At 43.6% G+C, this 14,751-nt stretch overlaps 6 protein-coding genes across 6 annotated transcripts; 4 read left to right on the top strand and 2 right to left on the bottom strand.

Moving 5' to 3' along the window:
• Window positions 1-617: 617 nt before the first annotated feature.
• LOC148181937 (uncharacterized) lies at window positions 618-3,333 on the bottom strand. The gene is made up of 5 exons (XM_088050894.1): window positions 3,244-3,333; window positions 2,265-2,916; window positions 1,650-2,215; window positions 1,505-1,600; window positions 618-1,026 (listed from the first exon to the last, which is right to left on the bottom strand). Exons 2-5 carry the CDS (start codon window positions 2,893-2,895, stop codon window positions 961-963), a joined length of 1,359 nt encoding a protein of 452 aa, XP_087907020.1. The 5' UTR covers window positions 2,896-2,916; window positions 3,244-3,333; the 3' UTR covers window positions 618-960.
• A 739-nt stretch (window positions 3,334-4,072) lies between these two features.
• On the top strand, window positions 4,073-8,043 carry tw (Protein O-mannosyl-transferase 2). The gene is made up of 11 exons (XM_088050854.1): window positions 4,073-4,202; window positions 4,255-4,338; window positions 4,384-4,468; window positions 4,514-4,618; window positions 4,659-4,767; window positions 4,812-5,080; window positions 6,363-6,662; window positions 6,712-7,153; window positions 7,200-7,348; window positions 7,399-7,690; window positions 7,788-8,043. The coding sequence occupies exons 1-11, from the start codon at window positions 4,171-4,173 to the stop codon at window positions 8,003-8,005; spliced, it is 2,085 nt and encodes a 694-aa protein (XP_087906980.1). The 5' UTR covers window positions 4,073-4,170; the 3' UTR covers window positions 8,006-8,043.
• On the top strand, window positions 5,090-6,342 carry Coq2 (ubiquinone biosynthesis protein COQ2, mitochondrial). The gene has a single exon (XM_088050919.1). It carries the CDS (start codon window positions 5,237-5,239, stop codon window positions 6,305-6,307), a length of 1,071 nt encoding a protein of 356 aa, XP_087907045.1. The 5' UTR covers window positions 5,090-5,236; the 3' UTR covers window positions 6,308-6,342.
• An 85-nt stretch (window positions 8,044-8,128) lies between the features above and the next one.
• LOC148181934 (post-GPI attachment to proteins factor 6) lies at window positions 8,129-12,225 on the top strand. The gene is made up of 4 exons (XM_088050842.1): window positions 8,129-8,669; window positions 8,714-8,956; window positions 9,005-10,243; window positions 11,239-12,225. The coding sequence occupies exons 1-4, from the start codon at window positions 8,462-8,464 to the stop codon at window positions 11,901-11,903; spliced, it is 2,355 nt and encodes a 784-aa protein (XP_087906968.1). The 5' UTR covers window positions 8,129-8,461; the 3' UTR covers window positions 11,904-12,225.
• Saysd1 (SAYSVFN motif domain containing 1) lies at window positions 12,124-13,098 on the bottom strand. The gene is made up of 2 exons (XM_088029145.1): window positions 12,621-13,098; window positions 12,124-12,573 (listed from the first exon to the last, which is right to left on the bottom strand). The coding sequence occupies exons 1-2, from the start codon at window positions 12,744-12,746 to the stop codon at window positions 12,211-12,213; spliced, it is 489 nt and encodes a 162-aa protein (XP_087885271.1). The 5' UTR covers window positions 12,747-13,098; the 3' UTR covers window positions 12,124-12,210.
• A 304-nt stretch (window positions 13,099-13,402) lies between these two features.
• On the top strand, window positions 13,403-14,667 carry LOC148181932 (putative maleylacetoacetate isomerase 2). Its single transcript, XM_088050931.1, has 4 exons — window positions 13,403-13,678; window positions 13,738-13,789; window positions 13,840-14,066; window positions 14,151-14,667. Exons 1-4 carry the CDS (start codon window positions 13,667-13,669, stop codon window positions 14,505-14,507), a joined length of 648 nt encoding a protein of 215 aa, XP_087907057.1. The 5' UTR covers window positions 13,403-13,666; the 3' UTR covers window positions 14,508-14,667.
• The last annotated feature ends 84 nt before the right edge of the window (window positions 14,668-14,751 follow it).

The raw sequence follows: 14,751 nt of genomic DNA, 5'->3' as shown, positions 1-14,751 counted from the left end.
TTAGATAATAAACTTACAAAAATAACTAAGTATAACAGTGGAAACAAAGATTAACATTTAATAGCATGAGTAGAGATTATAAAAAAGCATTTTAGATTTAAAACTATTCTATCAACAACTGATGAAGAGGTGATTAGATGGTCGGAACGGTGCCTGATGGCGTTTTCCACGTAAGTACTGCAAAACTGATAAGTTGACGATTCTAGGCTACGAATATAATAAAATATAAAACGTATAACATTTACACTTAATACTTGATAGTCCAGTCGAAGAAAAAGGAAAACAATTGGAAAACTCTTGAAACATAACGCGACCGGACGCAGTACGTATAGTACGCAATAAAAAAAATAAAATAACAAACAACAAACAAAATACTCTTGTGCATAATATTGCAACTATTCTATGGGTTTCTTTTCCGCAAATGGCAAGAGAATTTCCTAAATTTTTGTTCCCTATATACAGGTGAAAGTCCCCCCAGACTTGGTTCTACAGCATCACAGTTAAAACCACCGCGCCCCTCGCCTCGATCAGCCCATTTTGTTGGCACTTTTGCGGCTGCACTACAAACCCCGCCATAAAAACCAACCCAGTCCGGGGGAACTTAACAATAAAAAGAATTCAACTTTTTATACTCTCTAATTTCAATAAAATTTCTTTTTAAAATACTGACCAACAATAATATGTACATTGTTTCTACGTTTGCTTGCGTATTTATATAATCCAACTCGTTATATTTCTTTTATGTATTGCACAATTAAATCACCGAACGCAATTAAAATGGGGGTGTCTTAATAAATTATTCTACAAAAGACGTTCCGAAAGGCACCTCAGTTGCATTATAATCCAAGAAAGCAACAGTGACGTCAGTCAGTACTTCAACGGAATTAGACTTAACGAAAACAAAAAAAAAAACAGAGTATTACGCAGATAAGAGATTGTCTAGGCGAATATAGCTGCCACTTAGTCGGGAGGAAGATAGCTGAACAACTTGAATTTGTTGCGAATGTGTGGTCGGACATCCTCTTTCTGAAAAAAAAAAACGGTACTTACAATAGGGATATCGCACATTTGTAATAAGGGCTTTTTTATCTTTTTCTACAGCCGTGAAAAATAGAGATTCCTAAACCACAATAATTGATATGGTGAAAAAAAAACTATTAAAATTTACTGAAATTGTACATTATTTAGTTTTGGAACGATTTGAGTCTCGTATTTGGTAATGAAACTAGCAAATTTGTAAGCGCTCGTTTACTTATCAAAGTAAAGAATTTACTCGCTTTTACTGCTCATGAAAGCAAGTGAGCATCTGTTAAGTATTGTTTGATGTACCTGGTGAAAAATATACACAAGAAATGTGCCCTTTTATATTCAAAACAAAATAATATGCATTATGTGATGGTAAATAATGAGATGTTTACTAATAAAAATGTCGCATAAGGGCGCTGATACAAATTTTATGCGATACGCCTATAGTGCTCGGGCCCCGCGTTGGGCGCCAACTCACCATTTGCACTAGATCTTCTAAAAATGGTAACAACTTCATGAGTTCCGAATCGGTCCTGTCCACGAACCAGCTCTCAATAGGTATTCCATTGTTCAGCTGCAAAAATTAATTAGTTTCTGGTCGAACCCCTCAAGTAGTTTCTTACGTGGTAACCGAAGGCTTGCGGTGAGTTGTCAATAATGATCGTCTTCGACAAATCCCTGCCTAAAATCGACAGATCCTTGATGTAGTTGCCGTTAACGCAAACGCAGTGCTCCCTGAACAACCGATACTTGATCCACTTCCGCTCCGGATCCAACAAATTCAGCAATTTATCCGCGTACACCCTTTTCGAGGCCGTAAACAGGATAACTTCAAACATCTGAGATACTTTTTCCATAAACTCCCGGAAGTATGGGCGCGTACGAACATAAACCGTATAGGAACAGTCTTGGAAGAGGACAGGAAAATGGAAACTGGCGTCCGACAATTCCTGTAAGCTGCAATGGACCAAGGTCTCGTCCAAATCCAGGACCAGACTGAATTCGGGACTGGACCGCGTCTTCAAAGGGAGAGCTGGACATTTCGAGCGCATGTCGAAGGTTAAGGGAGGAAGGTGCTTGATGAAGAGGTACGGATCGAACGCCTCCCAGGTGTCCTCGACTTCCACGTGCTCGGGCTGCTTGTCCAAGCGGTCTTCGGACTCGGGGGTAATGTTAGAGATCATGTGGCCTTCAAAAACTATTATATACTCAGCTCGCTTCGCTCGCTGCAAACTTACCATCGGGCATAGTGACCGGATAGAGCGTGGTGTAGTCGTATACATTCCCCATATTCCCTTGCGCCATCTCTTCGTCCAGCATATTCGTGAATTCTTGGGTGTTGACGTTGTTCAAATCGTTGACATCAAACTGGACGTCCTGGTAGTCGTCCCTGAGAGCCCCATACTCGTAATACATCGTCTCGCAGATCTTTTCCGAGAAAACATCAAAACCGTACTTGTCGCAGGCTTTCTTGTCCGTGACGTGGAACTGCATATTGGAGGTGTAATCCTGGTTCAGAGTCTCTTCGCACGCCATCGTCAAGCCCGCGTTAAAATTAGAATATTCAATTTCTTTGGGAAGATCAGAATTTAGAACTAGTTCTGGTGTTTTCTCATAAGACGCAGCGTTGTTGGCTTCAAAGTACTCGAAACATTTCAAATCGACCTCCAAATTGGGGCTCTCGACAGCCTTATCAGGGCCGTACTCCGGAACCACCTGTGCCTGATAGTTCTCTTTACATTCGTCGGAAAGAGGTGGCGTGTCGACTTTCTTCTGCTTTACGCCGCTGGCTTTGTTCTTTCGGACTTTTCGAATGCGGTTCAAGCAAATGGCGCGGATGTTTTTCCGTTTTTCACTGCGTAGCCACATTTTCCCAATCCATTTATTTAGCTGGAAAGAATTTCGTTTAGTTTTTATTACGGAGGCGGCACCGTCTTCACCCGACCCAATGTAGGCGTGCCCTTAGGCGCCTTTCCCCTATGATCAGGCGTCCTGGGTTCCCGCCTTGTCAAAAATCAAAATAAACCCAAAAACGCGCCTTCAACCCGCGAAAATTCATCGGAAAACTACTCGACAAACCCAATTCTTGCGTAAGGAAAGCCTTCGCGGTGTGCAAAGCTTGTTTACAAACATTTTTCGGCGTTTAAAGTGCAGCAAAATTTACCACCTCGCTGGCGAAACGCGCGATTTCTTACAACAAACGACTTGTTTGCTTACCTTGCGAGTGATGCGCGCACTTTTCACGCTGTGACTTCAAAGTCTCAAAAGTTTTCATTTTCGGAGAAATGATGATGCCGTACACAAAGCACTATATCAAAATGGCGTCCCACGCGATTTATATTGATAGTGATGGCGTGCGCATGCGTCGGAGGCACGAACGCAGGTTGACGAGACAGGTAAAAATGCAGGTGAATTTCGTGGATGATTTTTTATGTTTCCAAGAAATCGAAGAGGGGACAAGCGGCGCATGCATTTCTAACCCTTTGACCTGAACGACCGCTAAATGTCAAAATCAAAACAATGCAGCGAAAGGTTCGACGACCAACGAAAGGACGGAAAAAACACCAGGCGACGTGGCCTTGGGACGGCCTTTTCGGCCTTTTACGCAGCCTTTTCGGCCTTTTACGCAGCCTTTTCTCGACAATCCACCGGCCCCAAAGACTTTCGCGACTATTCTACATTATTTATGGTGATCCACCCCTGGATTGGGGGTGAAAACGTCGAAACAACGAAGCCCCATTGGGCACCATCACAAAAAAAGTCACCAAACCGGAATTTGTTTTTTTCGAATTTTCTGTAAATAAATAGCATTCTCAAACGACGCTGAAACTGCATTTCCTCAATCCCAGAGATTCCATTTCACCGATGTGACCAACCGCGGAAATTTCCAAAAGTTTCAAGAACCTCCTCCAAAGTGGGGTTATGTTATTGTTTATATTTTTTTCATGCATTCGTTGTATCTTCCATGAAGCCACGAAAAAGTCACCGTCGCGGTCTGTTGGCCAAAATGCATTCGAATGAGACACTGAAGGCGCCAGCTAATCGCTCGCTTTTGCCTTGTTGGCAACTTTCACCTTTCCTCTAGCGTTAGAAGTCCCGTTATTTTCGTGTTTACACCATGCAGGGAAGGTGACGTTCTCTAAAATGGCCTTTGACTCAACAAATCCACCAAAAAGGTAAACATTCAAACAACCACAATAAAAAAGACTAAAAGATCATTTTTTCCAGCTCCTGGTGGCTCATTTTTGGGTCAATTTGCGCCCTCACAGTTGCCACAAGGTTTTATAAGATTGCCGAGCCCGACCACGTCTGGTTTGTCTTTACAATTTTTTTACGAAAGAATAACACTTGTTTTAGCTGGGATGAAACTCATTTTGGAAAAATGGGCAGTTGGTACATCAACAGGACGTTTTTCTTTGACGTGCACCCCCCTTTGGGCAAGGTAAAGTCCAATCATCCCTCCCTTTACAAAAACGTGTTTTTTTAGATGCTCATCGGGCTCTCGGGGTACTTGACCGGCTACGACGGCACCTTCGCCTTCGACAAACCCGGAGACAAGTACGAAAACACCAACTATGTAGGCATGCGAGTTGTAAGTGCCCCCATGAACAAAAATTTCTATTCCATGCTAGTTTTGTACAGCTTTGGGGGCCACCCTAGTCCCAATGTCGTTCCTAACGGTGGAAGAACTCACGCAGTCGATCACCGCGGCGACTTTCGCCTCCTTGTTGATACTATTTGGTAACATCCCCCCATTCACCATCTGAAACTAATTTTGTTTGTAGATGTGGGCATTCTAACCCTCACCCAGTACATCCTCCTGGACCCAATTTTACTCTGTTTCATCATGGGCTCGATTCTAGGGGCTGTCAAGGTGTCTTCCCCACGAATCCCCGAATTTTCGCGCTCGTGGTGGCTGTGGCTCGGCTTCACGGGCACAATGCTGGCTTGCTGCGTCTCAGTGAAATTCGTGGGGCTCTTCATCGTTTGTTTAGTGGGGCTCATGACCACCGCAGACCTGTGGAACATTCTAGGAGACATGTCACGTCCCGTGGTGAGTAATCCGATCGTTTTTTATAAAAATGAGGTTATGTTACGTGACTTTGACACTTCGCGCTTTGAAGGTTAAGTTCGCCTTCTAAAACCGAGCGAAAATGAACTAAACTCGTAAAATTGTCTCCGTGAACTCCCTTCCGCCCTTCGGCATATAATGCTCGCTCTCAAGGTTTCAAGCAAGTTCCTCAAACTCCCCAAACCGCACGTTCTCAAAAGTAAGGTTAAGTTTTTGAGCCCCACAACTCACGTTTATTGCACGACCGCCGCTGATGTTAAGAAAAACGAGAAGTTTGCCGCAAGACTCGTGGGTAGCGCCCCCAGATCAGTGCAGCCTTACTTGAAATTAATGCGATGGGATAAACCTATAGGAACATGGCTGTTGTTTTGGCCCTGCGGCTGGGGCATAGCCTCCGCGGCTCCTGGGGGCTGCCTCCCCGACCCTCTAATGTTGGCGCTTTTCGGCACCGGCGCCTTTATCATGAGAGGAGCGGGGTGCACCATCAACGACATGTGGGACCGCGACATCGATAGGAAAGTCGCCCGGACGAAAGACAGGCCTTTGGTGAACGGCGACATCTCTATGAAAACCGCGTGGGTCTTCCTAGCGGCGCAACTAAGCTGCGGTTTGGCTGTGTTGATGCAACTCAATTGGTACAGTGTTTTCCTAGGAGCAACTTCCTTGGGACTAGTCATTAGTTACCCTCTAATGAAAAGAGTGACGTATTGGCCGCAGTTCGTTTTAGGCCTGACTTTTAATTGGGGGGTGCTCCTAGGCCACAGCGCCATTAAAGGCTACGTGGATTTGCCCATTTGCTTGCCGTTGTACGCCGCGTCTGTCTGTTGGACGATTATTTATGACACGATCTACGCGCATCAAGACAGAGAAGATGACCATAAATTGGGGATCAAGTCTACGGCGCTTAAATTTGATAGAGACACGAAGTTGTGGTTGAGCGGGTTCAGTGCTGTGATGATGAGTGGGTTGGTGACTTCGGGGGTCCTGAACGACATGGCGTGGCCTTACTACGCCTCGCTCGCTCTTGTGGGGACACACATAGGGTCTCAGTTGTTCACTCTCGATATTGATAACTCCTCAGACTGTGCGAATAAGTTCATTTCAAACGCACAAGTTGGACTCATTTTATTCTGCGGGATCGTCCTGGGAACTCTTTTCAAGAAAAAGGAGAAAAATGAAGCGAAAGCGCTCATCCCTCTTATTTCCTAGTGATAACTAATCAATAAATAAATTAGTTAGAATTTTTCTTTGTTTTATTCTCTAGATGGCCACGGTGAAGCACTTGGTGGCCCGAGGAGCGTTGCTCATATTGTGGCCTATAATCCTCTATATCACATTCTTCTACATTCATTTGGCGGTGTTAAACCGCAGCGGAAACGGCGATGGCTTCTACAGCTCGGCCTTCCAATCCCAACTTATCGGTAACAGTTTACACAACGCCAGCATGCCACGCCAGGTGGCCTATGGAGCAGTGATCACCTTAAAAAACCACCGCACGGGGGGCGGATACCTCCACTCTCATTACCACCTGTATCCAGAGAACGTGGGGGCTAGACAACAACAGGTAAAACGAACAAGGAGGTCTCTGAACCCCACTTTCAAGTCTTTTTTAGATCACCACGTACACTCATAAAGACGACAACAATAAATGGTTGATCAAAAAGTACAACACTGAAGACACTACAGGCGTTACGGTGATCCGCAGCGGTGATTTGGTGCGACTCGAGCACGTCCCCACAAAACGCAATCTTCATTCCCACAAAGAACAAGCTCCTGTCACTAAGAAACACTACCAAGTGACCGGATATGGTGAAAATGGCACCGGGGATGCTAACGACGTCTGGAGGATCAACGTCTTGGGCGCGAAAGACGGAGTTGAAGTCACTGCAGTCAGCAGTAAACTTAAGCTCGTTCATTACTTACAGTCATGTATTTTGACGACGAGCGGTAAGCAGCTCCCGAAATGGGCGTACGAGCAACAGGAAGTGTCCTGTAACCCGAATTTGAGGGACCCCAACGGAGTGTGGAACGTCGAGGAGAACGTGTTTGAAAAACGTGAGTTCCCACGGGAGATATCCCTAATTTCATCGTTATCTTTCAGTGCCGAATGTAAGTTTTGAGGTGTACGCGCCGAACTTCTTCGAGCGCTTCCTGGAGTCGCACGCTGTCATGTTCCAGGGGAATGCGGGTCTGAAGCCTAAAGAAGGAGAAATCACGTCGCGGCCGTGGCAGTGGCCTATCAACTACCGAGTACGAGTTCTTTGATTAGCCTCCAAACAGATCTAATTTCGTTCTTTTAGGGCCAGTTCTTCTCCGGCTCGAGCTACCGCGTGTACCTCCTAGGCAACCCCGTGATTTGGTGGAGCAACTTAATTTTTCTGGTCATCTTCATCGCAGTTTTTGCTGCTAATGCGATTAGACAACAAAGGGGTTACATAAAGTCGTTTTCTGAGGCTCACAAGGAAAAGTTGGTGGCCTGCGCGTGGCTGTTTCTAGGTTGGCTTTTACATTACGTGCCCTTTTGGGCAATGGGGCGCGTTTTGTACTTTCATCATTATTTCCCGGCGCTACTGTTCAACTCGATGATCACAGGTGGGTTTTCATTGGGGACTATCGCGTGATTGGACAGAATTCAAAGGATCAACCTTCTGATTGGCTGATTACTACTTTTATGACTCTTAATTTTTAGGGATTGTCATCGATTATTTATTGGAGGAAGTGCCCAAGTTCTTTGGGGAGAAATTAGGGGGTGTTGTTTACCACACTATGGTGACATTGGTGCTCTCTAGTATGGTCTACAGTTTTTATTTGTTTGCTCCGCTGTCGTACGGAATGAGTGGACCCAACGCCAATGAACCCAACTCGACTATGCATGGACTGAAATGGATGGAGACGTGGGAATTTTAATACTCGGATAATATTTTTAAATAAACAATAGTGGGAAACATTGAATTTATTTTTCCGACCTTCCACATGCGCCGCCACTGGCGTGTGACCCATTTGAAATTTTATTGACTGTTTTGTTAATTGGGTTAGAGATAAGATATGTAGATGTGCACTGTCATCATAAATTATGCTAAAAACGTTCCAAAATATCAAAATCATTGATTTCCTCTTATTTCCATCAAACGTGGGTAGTGTTGACAGGTTTGACAGTCAGCTGATTCCTAACCTCAACTCGTAATCATCTCCTTTTATCAAATAAACAGAAATTAAGCTCCACCAATGACTGTGAGACATAAATCATCCAGTGCCACTTTAAATTAAATTCCCATTTTATCTAATTTCCAATAACTTACAGTGACTGATAGAGCCAGTGCAATGATCTCGTAATTCGTTTCCTGCACCCACCATTCCAAAATAATGAAATTGATAATAATAATTCTCCTTTGGAAAACAATCCACTGCCAAGATGACGACACCCTCGAAGTTGTCTCGCGAACCCGCACGTCGTACCTGCAGAAATACGGGGGCTACGTGGACGTCGTCGTCATGCACGTGGAGATCCCCACTGAAGTGTCTTTCGCGTCGTTTAAATTCACCGCAGAGGAGACCAAGATGTCTGTGTTCAGTAAGTTTTTAATTAGAAACTTCCGCGTTTAAAATCCCCCGTAGGTTGTAGCCCTAGAAAAGTGCTTATGTACATGAAACATAAGTCGCTTCCTGTGATCAATCCGGACGATTCGAAATTTCCGGACAGTTTCAAGAATATTAGTCGCTCCCAGTATTACTACTTGGAGCTCATGAGCGATAAGAGCGTCAAATATTTGAATCTGACGTCGCCGGACCCTGGGTGCTATTTTATCACGGCGTTTTTGCCGTACAATGATCCCAAGCACGAATCGATACAGCCCCCAGGTAAGAACTCTAAAGTTGGTAGCCCTGGTTCACATTAGGGTGTTGCAGAATTCACCCCCGAGTGCTACGCCTTCGTGGAAGCGACTGTTTACATCAAGCGGCGCCCCAGCGTCGCCCAGATCGTGGAGGGTCTCCCCCACACCCTCGAGTCTTTTACGTCTCACAGCACCCTCTACACCTTCTTCGTTCCTGAAGACGTCACCCACGCCACCTTCATCATTAGCAACATCACCTTCGCCAAAGCTGCGACTCGCCTCATTATCCGCATCCAATCCAGGAGTCTCCCCTCGGAACAAAACGTGATAAGAGCGGAGACCATCGACCCCAGCTTCACCGACAAGTCAATCGCTATCCCCTTCAACACCCAAGAAGACAACTGGCATTTCATCGAGTTCATCTTCGAAGGCAACGCCACAGTGACTGAGATTAAAAGTAGCCTTATCTTCACCCTGAAGTACTTTGCTGAAGAGTCCGAGCGAACAACCAACGCGACGGCGTGGAGGATCTTCAACAGCGACCAAATCACGAAAGTTATGAGGTACCAGCAGTACGATTTAGTGAGGGAGTCGACGACTGAGAGCTTCTCGTACTCCTACGAACTCCGCCAGAAATTCACCATTTCGACGAGCGTGGCGGTGAACCTCACTAGCGACGAGTTCGCTGTGCTCCAATTCAAGTTGCGCCAACACGCAGACATCGGAGGAACTCTTCAGTTTGTGTTGGCGTTCAAACCGCGCCTGGACAAATCGCACAGACTCCTAAAAGAACCGGAGGAACACACCATCATCGCGTGTATCAGACCGGAGGACCCGGAGCTCCCAACGTGGCCAAATTTCTGCACGTACAACGCCGATAAAATCGTAGCGCCCTTAGTTTTGAGCAAAACCACCGATAACTCGTCGATGATGATTCCGTACCCGGAGTCCGGAGTTTGGTACGCGACGTTCAAACTCTTCTGCGGGGAGTGCGTTCCGTGCAGTTGTCCTGATAACTGCCAGAAGAAATTCGAAGGTTGCGTCAAAGACTGCGAGATGAGTTGTGTGGATAAAGATACTTGTAATAATTGTTCCATGGATTGCAAGAACGAGGTGGTCAAGCCCAGTGGCTGCGCTAAATGCGACTGTGATGGTCCCTGCGTCCGAAGCAAACAAGTCTGTAATTCGAGCGTTGTCTTTGACATTTCCTCCACGGCGTGTGCGAACAACTGCGGGAAACATGGGAGGTGCATGTTTATGGTCTGCGATGGGGTGGTTTACGCTACGTGCGTCTGTTCGAACAACTACAGGGGTGAGTGCGAGGGTAATTCTGTACCCGAGTCCAAAATTCGTATTTTTAGAGAGCGGCAAAAATAGAAAATTTGCAACATATTTGGCTGCTACAGTTAGATGCAGAAAGTAATTAACATACTTTTTTAAACTCATAGTTAACAAAAGGAAATCTTTAATTACAGACAAGAATTTAAAAAATTGAACAACAGAGATATAAATAGCGTAAATGGAGTTAGTTTGTTTTCCTTTTAAACGATTGTGGCTAAGTTTGGAAGTGCTAATAGCTAATCCATTTTCTAATGTAAAGTGAATATCAAATATTTCTCAATATAATTTGCTGATAGAAATGCTTACAGGTAATGTTTGAAATTGTTAGGTCGCTACTAATATTTTATTAAAGTAAAAGTTTTGGCAATTTTTTTATCATTAATTTAACAAATACAGAAAACATAAAAAAATCAAAAATCTTTATCAAAAATACAATTTATTCCCAAACACCCAATTTCATTAAAAATTGGGAATAAATTGTATTTTTAATAATTTTTGTCAACACCAAGATTTGAACCAAAAAATTTATTTGATTGAAAAATCAAACAATAGAATAAAAGTTTCCCAAACGGACCACTTAAAATTGATTTTTCGAATTTCGAAGCGGTTTTTTCTGTAAGATAAAGATTTAGTGGTCTGAAAAACTGTATCCAAATATTATTTTGAAATTATCATTTTTGATAAAGTTATGAAGATTTAAACTTTTTTGCAGCGAATCAGCAAAATGCACTTTTCTTGCAAACTACAAAAGATACAAAAATGGACTTTTACTGACTTATTTACTATACACACATCTATAAAATGAGTACTTAAGTGAATTAAATCAAACAATAAAACAATTTTTTTTTTTCTGAAAAAAAGCATTTTAAAAACAAAAATAAAACCTATTTTTAGTTAAAAAATTTACATCGCAACTAATTCTACGCTTTATTGTGTACAAGATTTAAAAAAATTGCCTTTTTTTAGGGTGGGACTGCTCTGACGACTCCCAGGCGACGCCTTACTACATGATCGTCATCGAACTCCTTCTTCTAGTCCTCAGTAACTTGATGTTTCTTCCGACTGTCTACGTGGCGTACCGCCGCAAGTACTTCGTGGAAGCTATCGTCTACTTCGCCATCTGTTTCTTCTCCACCTTTTACCACGCGTGCGACGCGGGGGAGAAAATAATCAGTTTTTGTATCACACGGCTGGCGGCGCTCCAATTCGCCGATTTCTACTGTGCTCTTCTTGCGATTTGGGTGACCCTGATAGCCATCGCCGATTTGCCTTCGTACTGGCCGACAATATGCCACATCACCGGTGCCATTATCTTGTCATTTACCACCACGATAAACAAAACGGGGTTTTGGGGGTTTGTTTTGCCGGTAGCCACGGGGTTGGTGATAATTGCGATCAATTGGTTTTTGAAGTGGAGGAAGATAAAACAGCTGTTTTTGAATAGGAGATATTTGTATATTTGGGTACCCTCAGGGATCGTGGTGGTGTGTGTGGGATTGATTATATTTATATTTTTGGAAACTGAGAATAACTACAAGTATCTGCACAGTTTGTGGCACGTTCTCATGGCCATGGGAGTGATGGTCCTTTTACCACGACCGGATACATTCCAACCACAAACTGTGTTGTAAACTTTGCTTTTAGTGATCTTCGTCCATATTAGATTAAGACAAATCTGCGTGCCTATGATGGTCGTTCGCGATGGTTTTGGCCCCCAAAACCACCACGAATTGAGTATCCACAATTTCAAGAGCACTTAGACTGGAAATGGTATAGATAAACCCATCCAATTTTTTGTCAACTTGCATAATCTGTGATAACCTTGATGACATATTTTCGTAAAGTCTAGTCTCACCATTCCAACATATTTTTATTATAATACTGCATGTTAGAAATATATTAATATTTACTCAAAGTCAATTACAAGTGTAGAATAAATTACTTTACCGCAGAGTGGCCGTACCGAATCTCTCTTTCAAACTGCTCCGCTTTTAGAGTCCCATCTATGCTCTCGCAGTTTTTATTAAACACTGAATACGCGCTGACTTCATCAGAGCGCCTGGGGGCTGTCCTGGTATTCACGAACATAAACACGATTCCGGACGCGATGAGGAAGACAGTCCCGAATTGTAACTCTATGAATATCCAGTACAAGATGGCCCACAGCACAAACCAGAGGGAATAATAAAAGAAGTCCGTCCAGGTCCAACAGTTGAGCTCCTCGTCATCACTACAGACACTGACGACGTCCTCGGGGAGCTCGGGCGTGTCTTCTGGGGGCACCAACGCTTCTGCTTCCTCCTGTTTAAAAAACACTCAAGGAGCGCTTTTACCTTGTGACAACTTACGCCTCCTTCGACGCCCCCTTGATTGGTCCACAGGCGCGAGAAGAACGTCCGCGTTTTGGCCTTCACTTCGTTTATTGTAGCTTCTCGGGCTTTGCGTGCGCGATACTCCGCCAATTTTCGCTCCATGGTAACGAGAGGGGCCCCCGATCAATTGGAGCATAAAATGAAGCAATCACACCGATGGAATTGTCATTGGGTGCACCAAAAGGGTGAAGAACGAGTTACTTTGACGTGGCAGTTCCGGTTTCTTGAGATACAGTTGGATTTGCAGGAACCAAGAAAGTGAGGTTAACACAGTCTTATCATTTATTTATCAACTTCGGAAAGGCTTTGATTAGAAGTCATACCCACGTGACTTGATTGGGTTTTTTTCGGCGATGCACGTGGGGTTTGTTGATTTTGCGGGGTTTGTTTTGATTTGATTTGACAGAAGAAATTAAGGTTACGCAACTGTCAGTGTCACTATCCGAATTTTTGGAAATTGGCAAATTTAAAGGCAGAAAATGTTTGTTTTGCATTTATTTTCTGTCCATAATACAAAGAAAGGCTGCCTACTTAAATACTGCTCATTCTGTACTAAAATGGGGTTTTTTGGGGGCGCATTCAAAATCCAAAATTTTGGAAATTCGGTGCGCATGCCCACTACGCGCTCTTTTTTTTTATCAAAAAACTGCGTGGAAGATTTCCAATGATTTCATTTAGAATCTTTATCGCTGAAGCCCACATGACTCTAAAGGAATTTTGTTGATACATATTCCCTGATTATAAATGCCAACAACCAGTTTGCAGATGTTGATTCTTGCAATTCATGCTGTTTACCATTTTCTCCTTCGAATTCGTTAATTCGTTAGATAAATGCGTGCAAAACCAGTTAAATAGCAAGGGGCGAATATAAAAGAACGAGTTTGCAAAGAGCCGTTCGCACAATCAACTCATTGTAGGGGTGCTGTAGCTAAATACCCTTTACTGTTGCCGATTCAGTTTTTAAGCTCGCTTCGCACTAAACGATCGATTTATGAAACTGTAATTAAACGAAGCAGAGAAGAATGTCTGGGAAGGTAAGAAAAAACAACCCCTAAATTATAACCCTCAAATCAATGACTTGTCAAATTTCCAGCCCATTTTATACTCGTATTGGCGCAGTTCGTGCTCGTGGAGGGTGAGAATAGGTGAGGAAGTCGCGGATTTTCCAACTCTAGTCTGTAAAAATCGGTTTTAGCTCTGAATTTGAAGGAAATCCCGCATGAAATCCGACCAGTGTCTCTTATCAAAGCAGGCGGCGAACAGCACTGTAATGAATTCCGAGAGATCAACCCCATGGAACAAGTCCCTGCGCTGCAGATCGATGGGGTAACCCTCGTGGAGTCGTTGAGCATTTTGAGCTACCTGGAGGAGACGCGGCCGCAGAGGCCGCTCTTGCCCCACGACGTCGTCAAAAGGGCCAAGGTATCCTAACCTAGATTTTGTGGACGGATTTATATGCGACCACTTTTGAGAGATGCGAAATATGCAACTCAACTTTTGTTGTAGGTCAGAGAGATCTGCGAGGTGATCGCCTCGGGGATCCAACCCTTACAAAATCTCGTCGTTCTCATCCTCGTAGGCGAAGAAAAAAAGAACGAGTGGGCTCAACATTGGATAAATCGCGGTTTCCGGGCGGTGGAAAAGCTCCTTTCCGCGAGTGCCGGAAAATATTGCGTCGGGGATGAAATTACTTTGGCTGATTGTTGTTTGATACCGCAAGTTTTCAACGCGCGGAGATTTCACGTGGACTTGAGACCGTTTCCTATAATTTTAAGGATTGATAGAGAGTTAGAGAATCATCCCGCGTTCCGGGCATCGCACCCGAGTAATCAGCCTGACTGCCCCCCTGAAGTTGCCAAGTAAATTTTGATTGCTCAATTCAAGTACAAATTGTTTCAGCTTTGATGCGTTCGCTTGATTTTTCGTAGGTTTTATGCATTTGTTGACGTTTGTGGAAAATTCTAGATATTTTTTAATGCTTTTTAATAAATGTGTATTTATCAAATAATAATGGTTTAAATCAGCCTTGTCTTTATTTAGTTTCGTGTACGTACAATATTGACATTTTCAATAACAACAAATTACAAATTTTGGAATTCGACTAGAA

The sequence above is a fragment of the Gnatocerus cornutus genome, chromosome 1, assembly GCF_029298725.1.
Source record: "Gnatocerus cornutus isolate USDA-ARS CGAHR chromosome 1, icGnaCorn1.1, whole genome shotgun sequence".
NCBI classification, from domain to species: domain Eukaryota; kingdom Metazoa; phylum Arthropoda; class Insecta; order Coleoptera; family Tenebrionidae; genus Gnatocerus; species Gnatocerus cornutus.
This window is presented reverse-complemented; position numbering and strand designations above follow the sequence as displayed.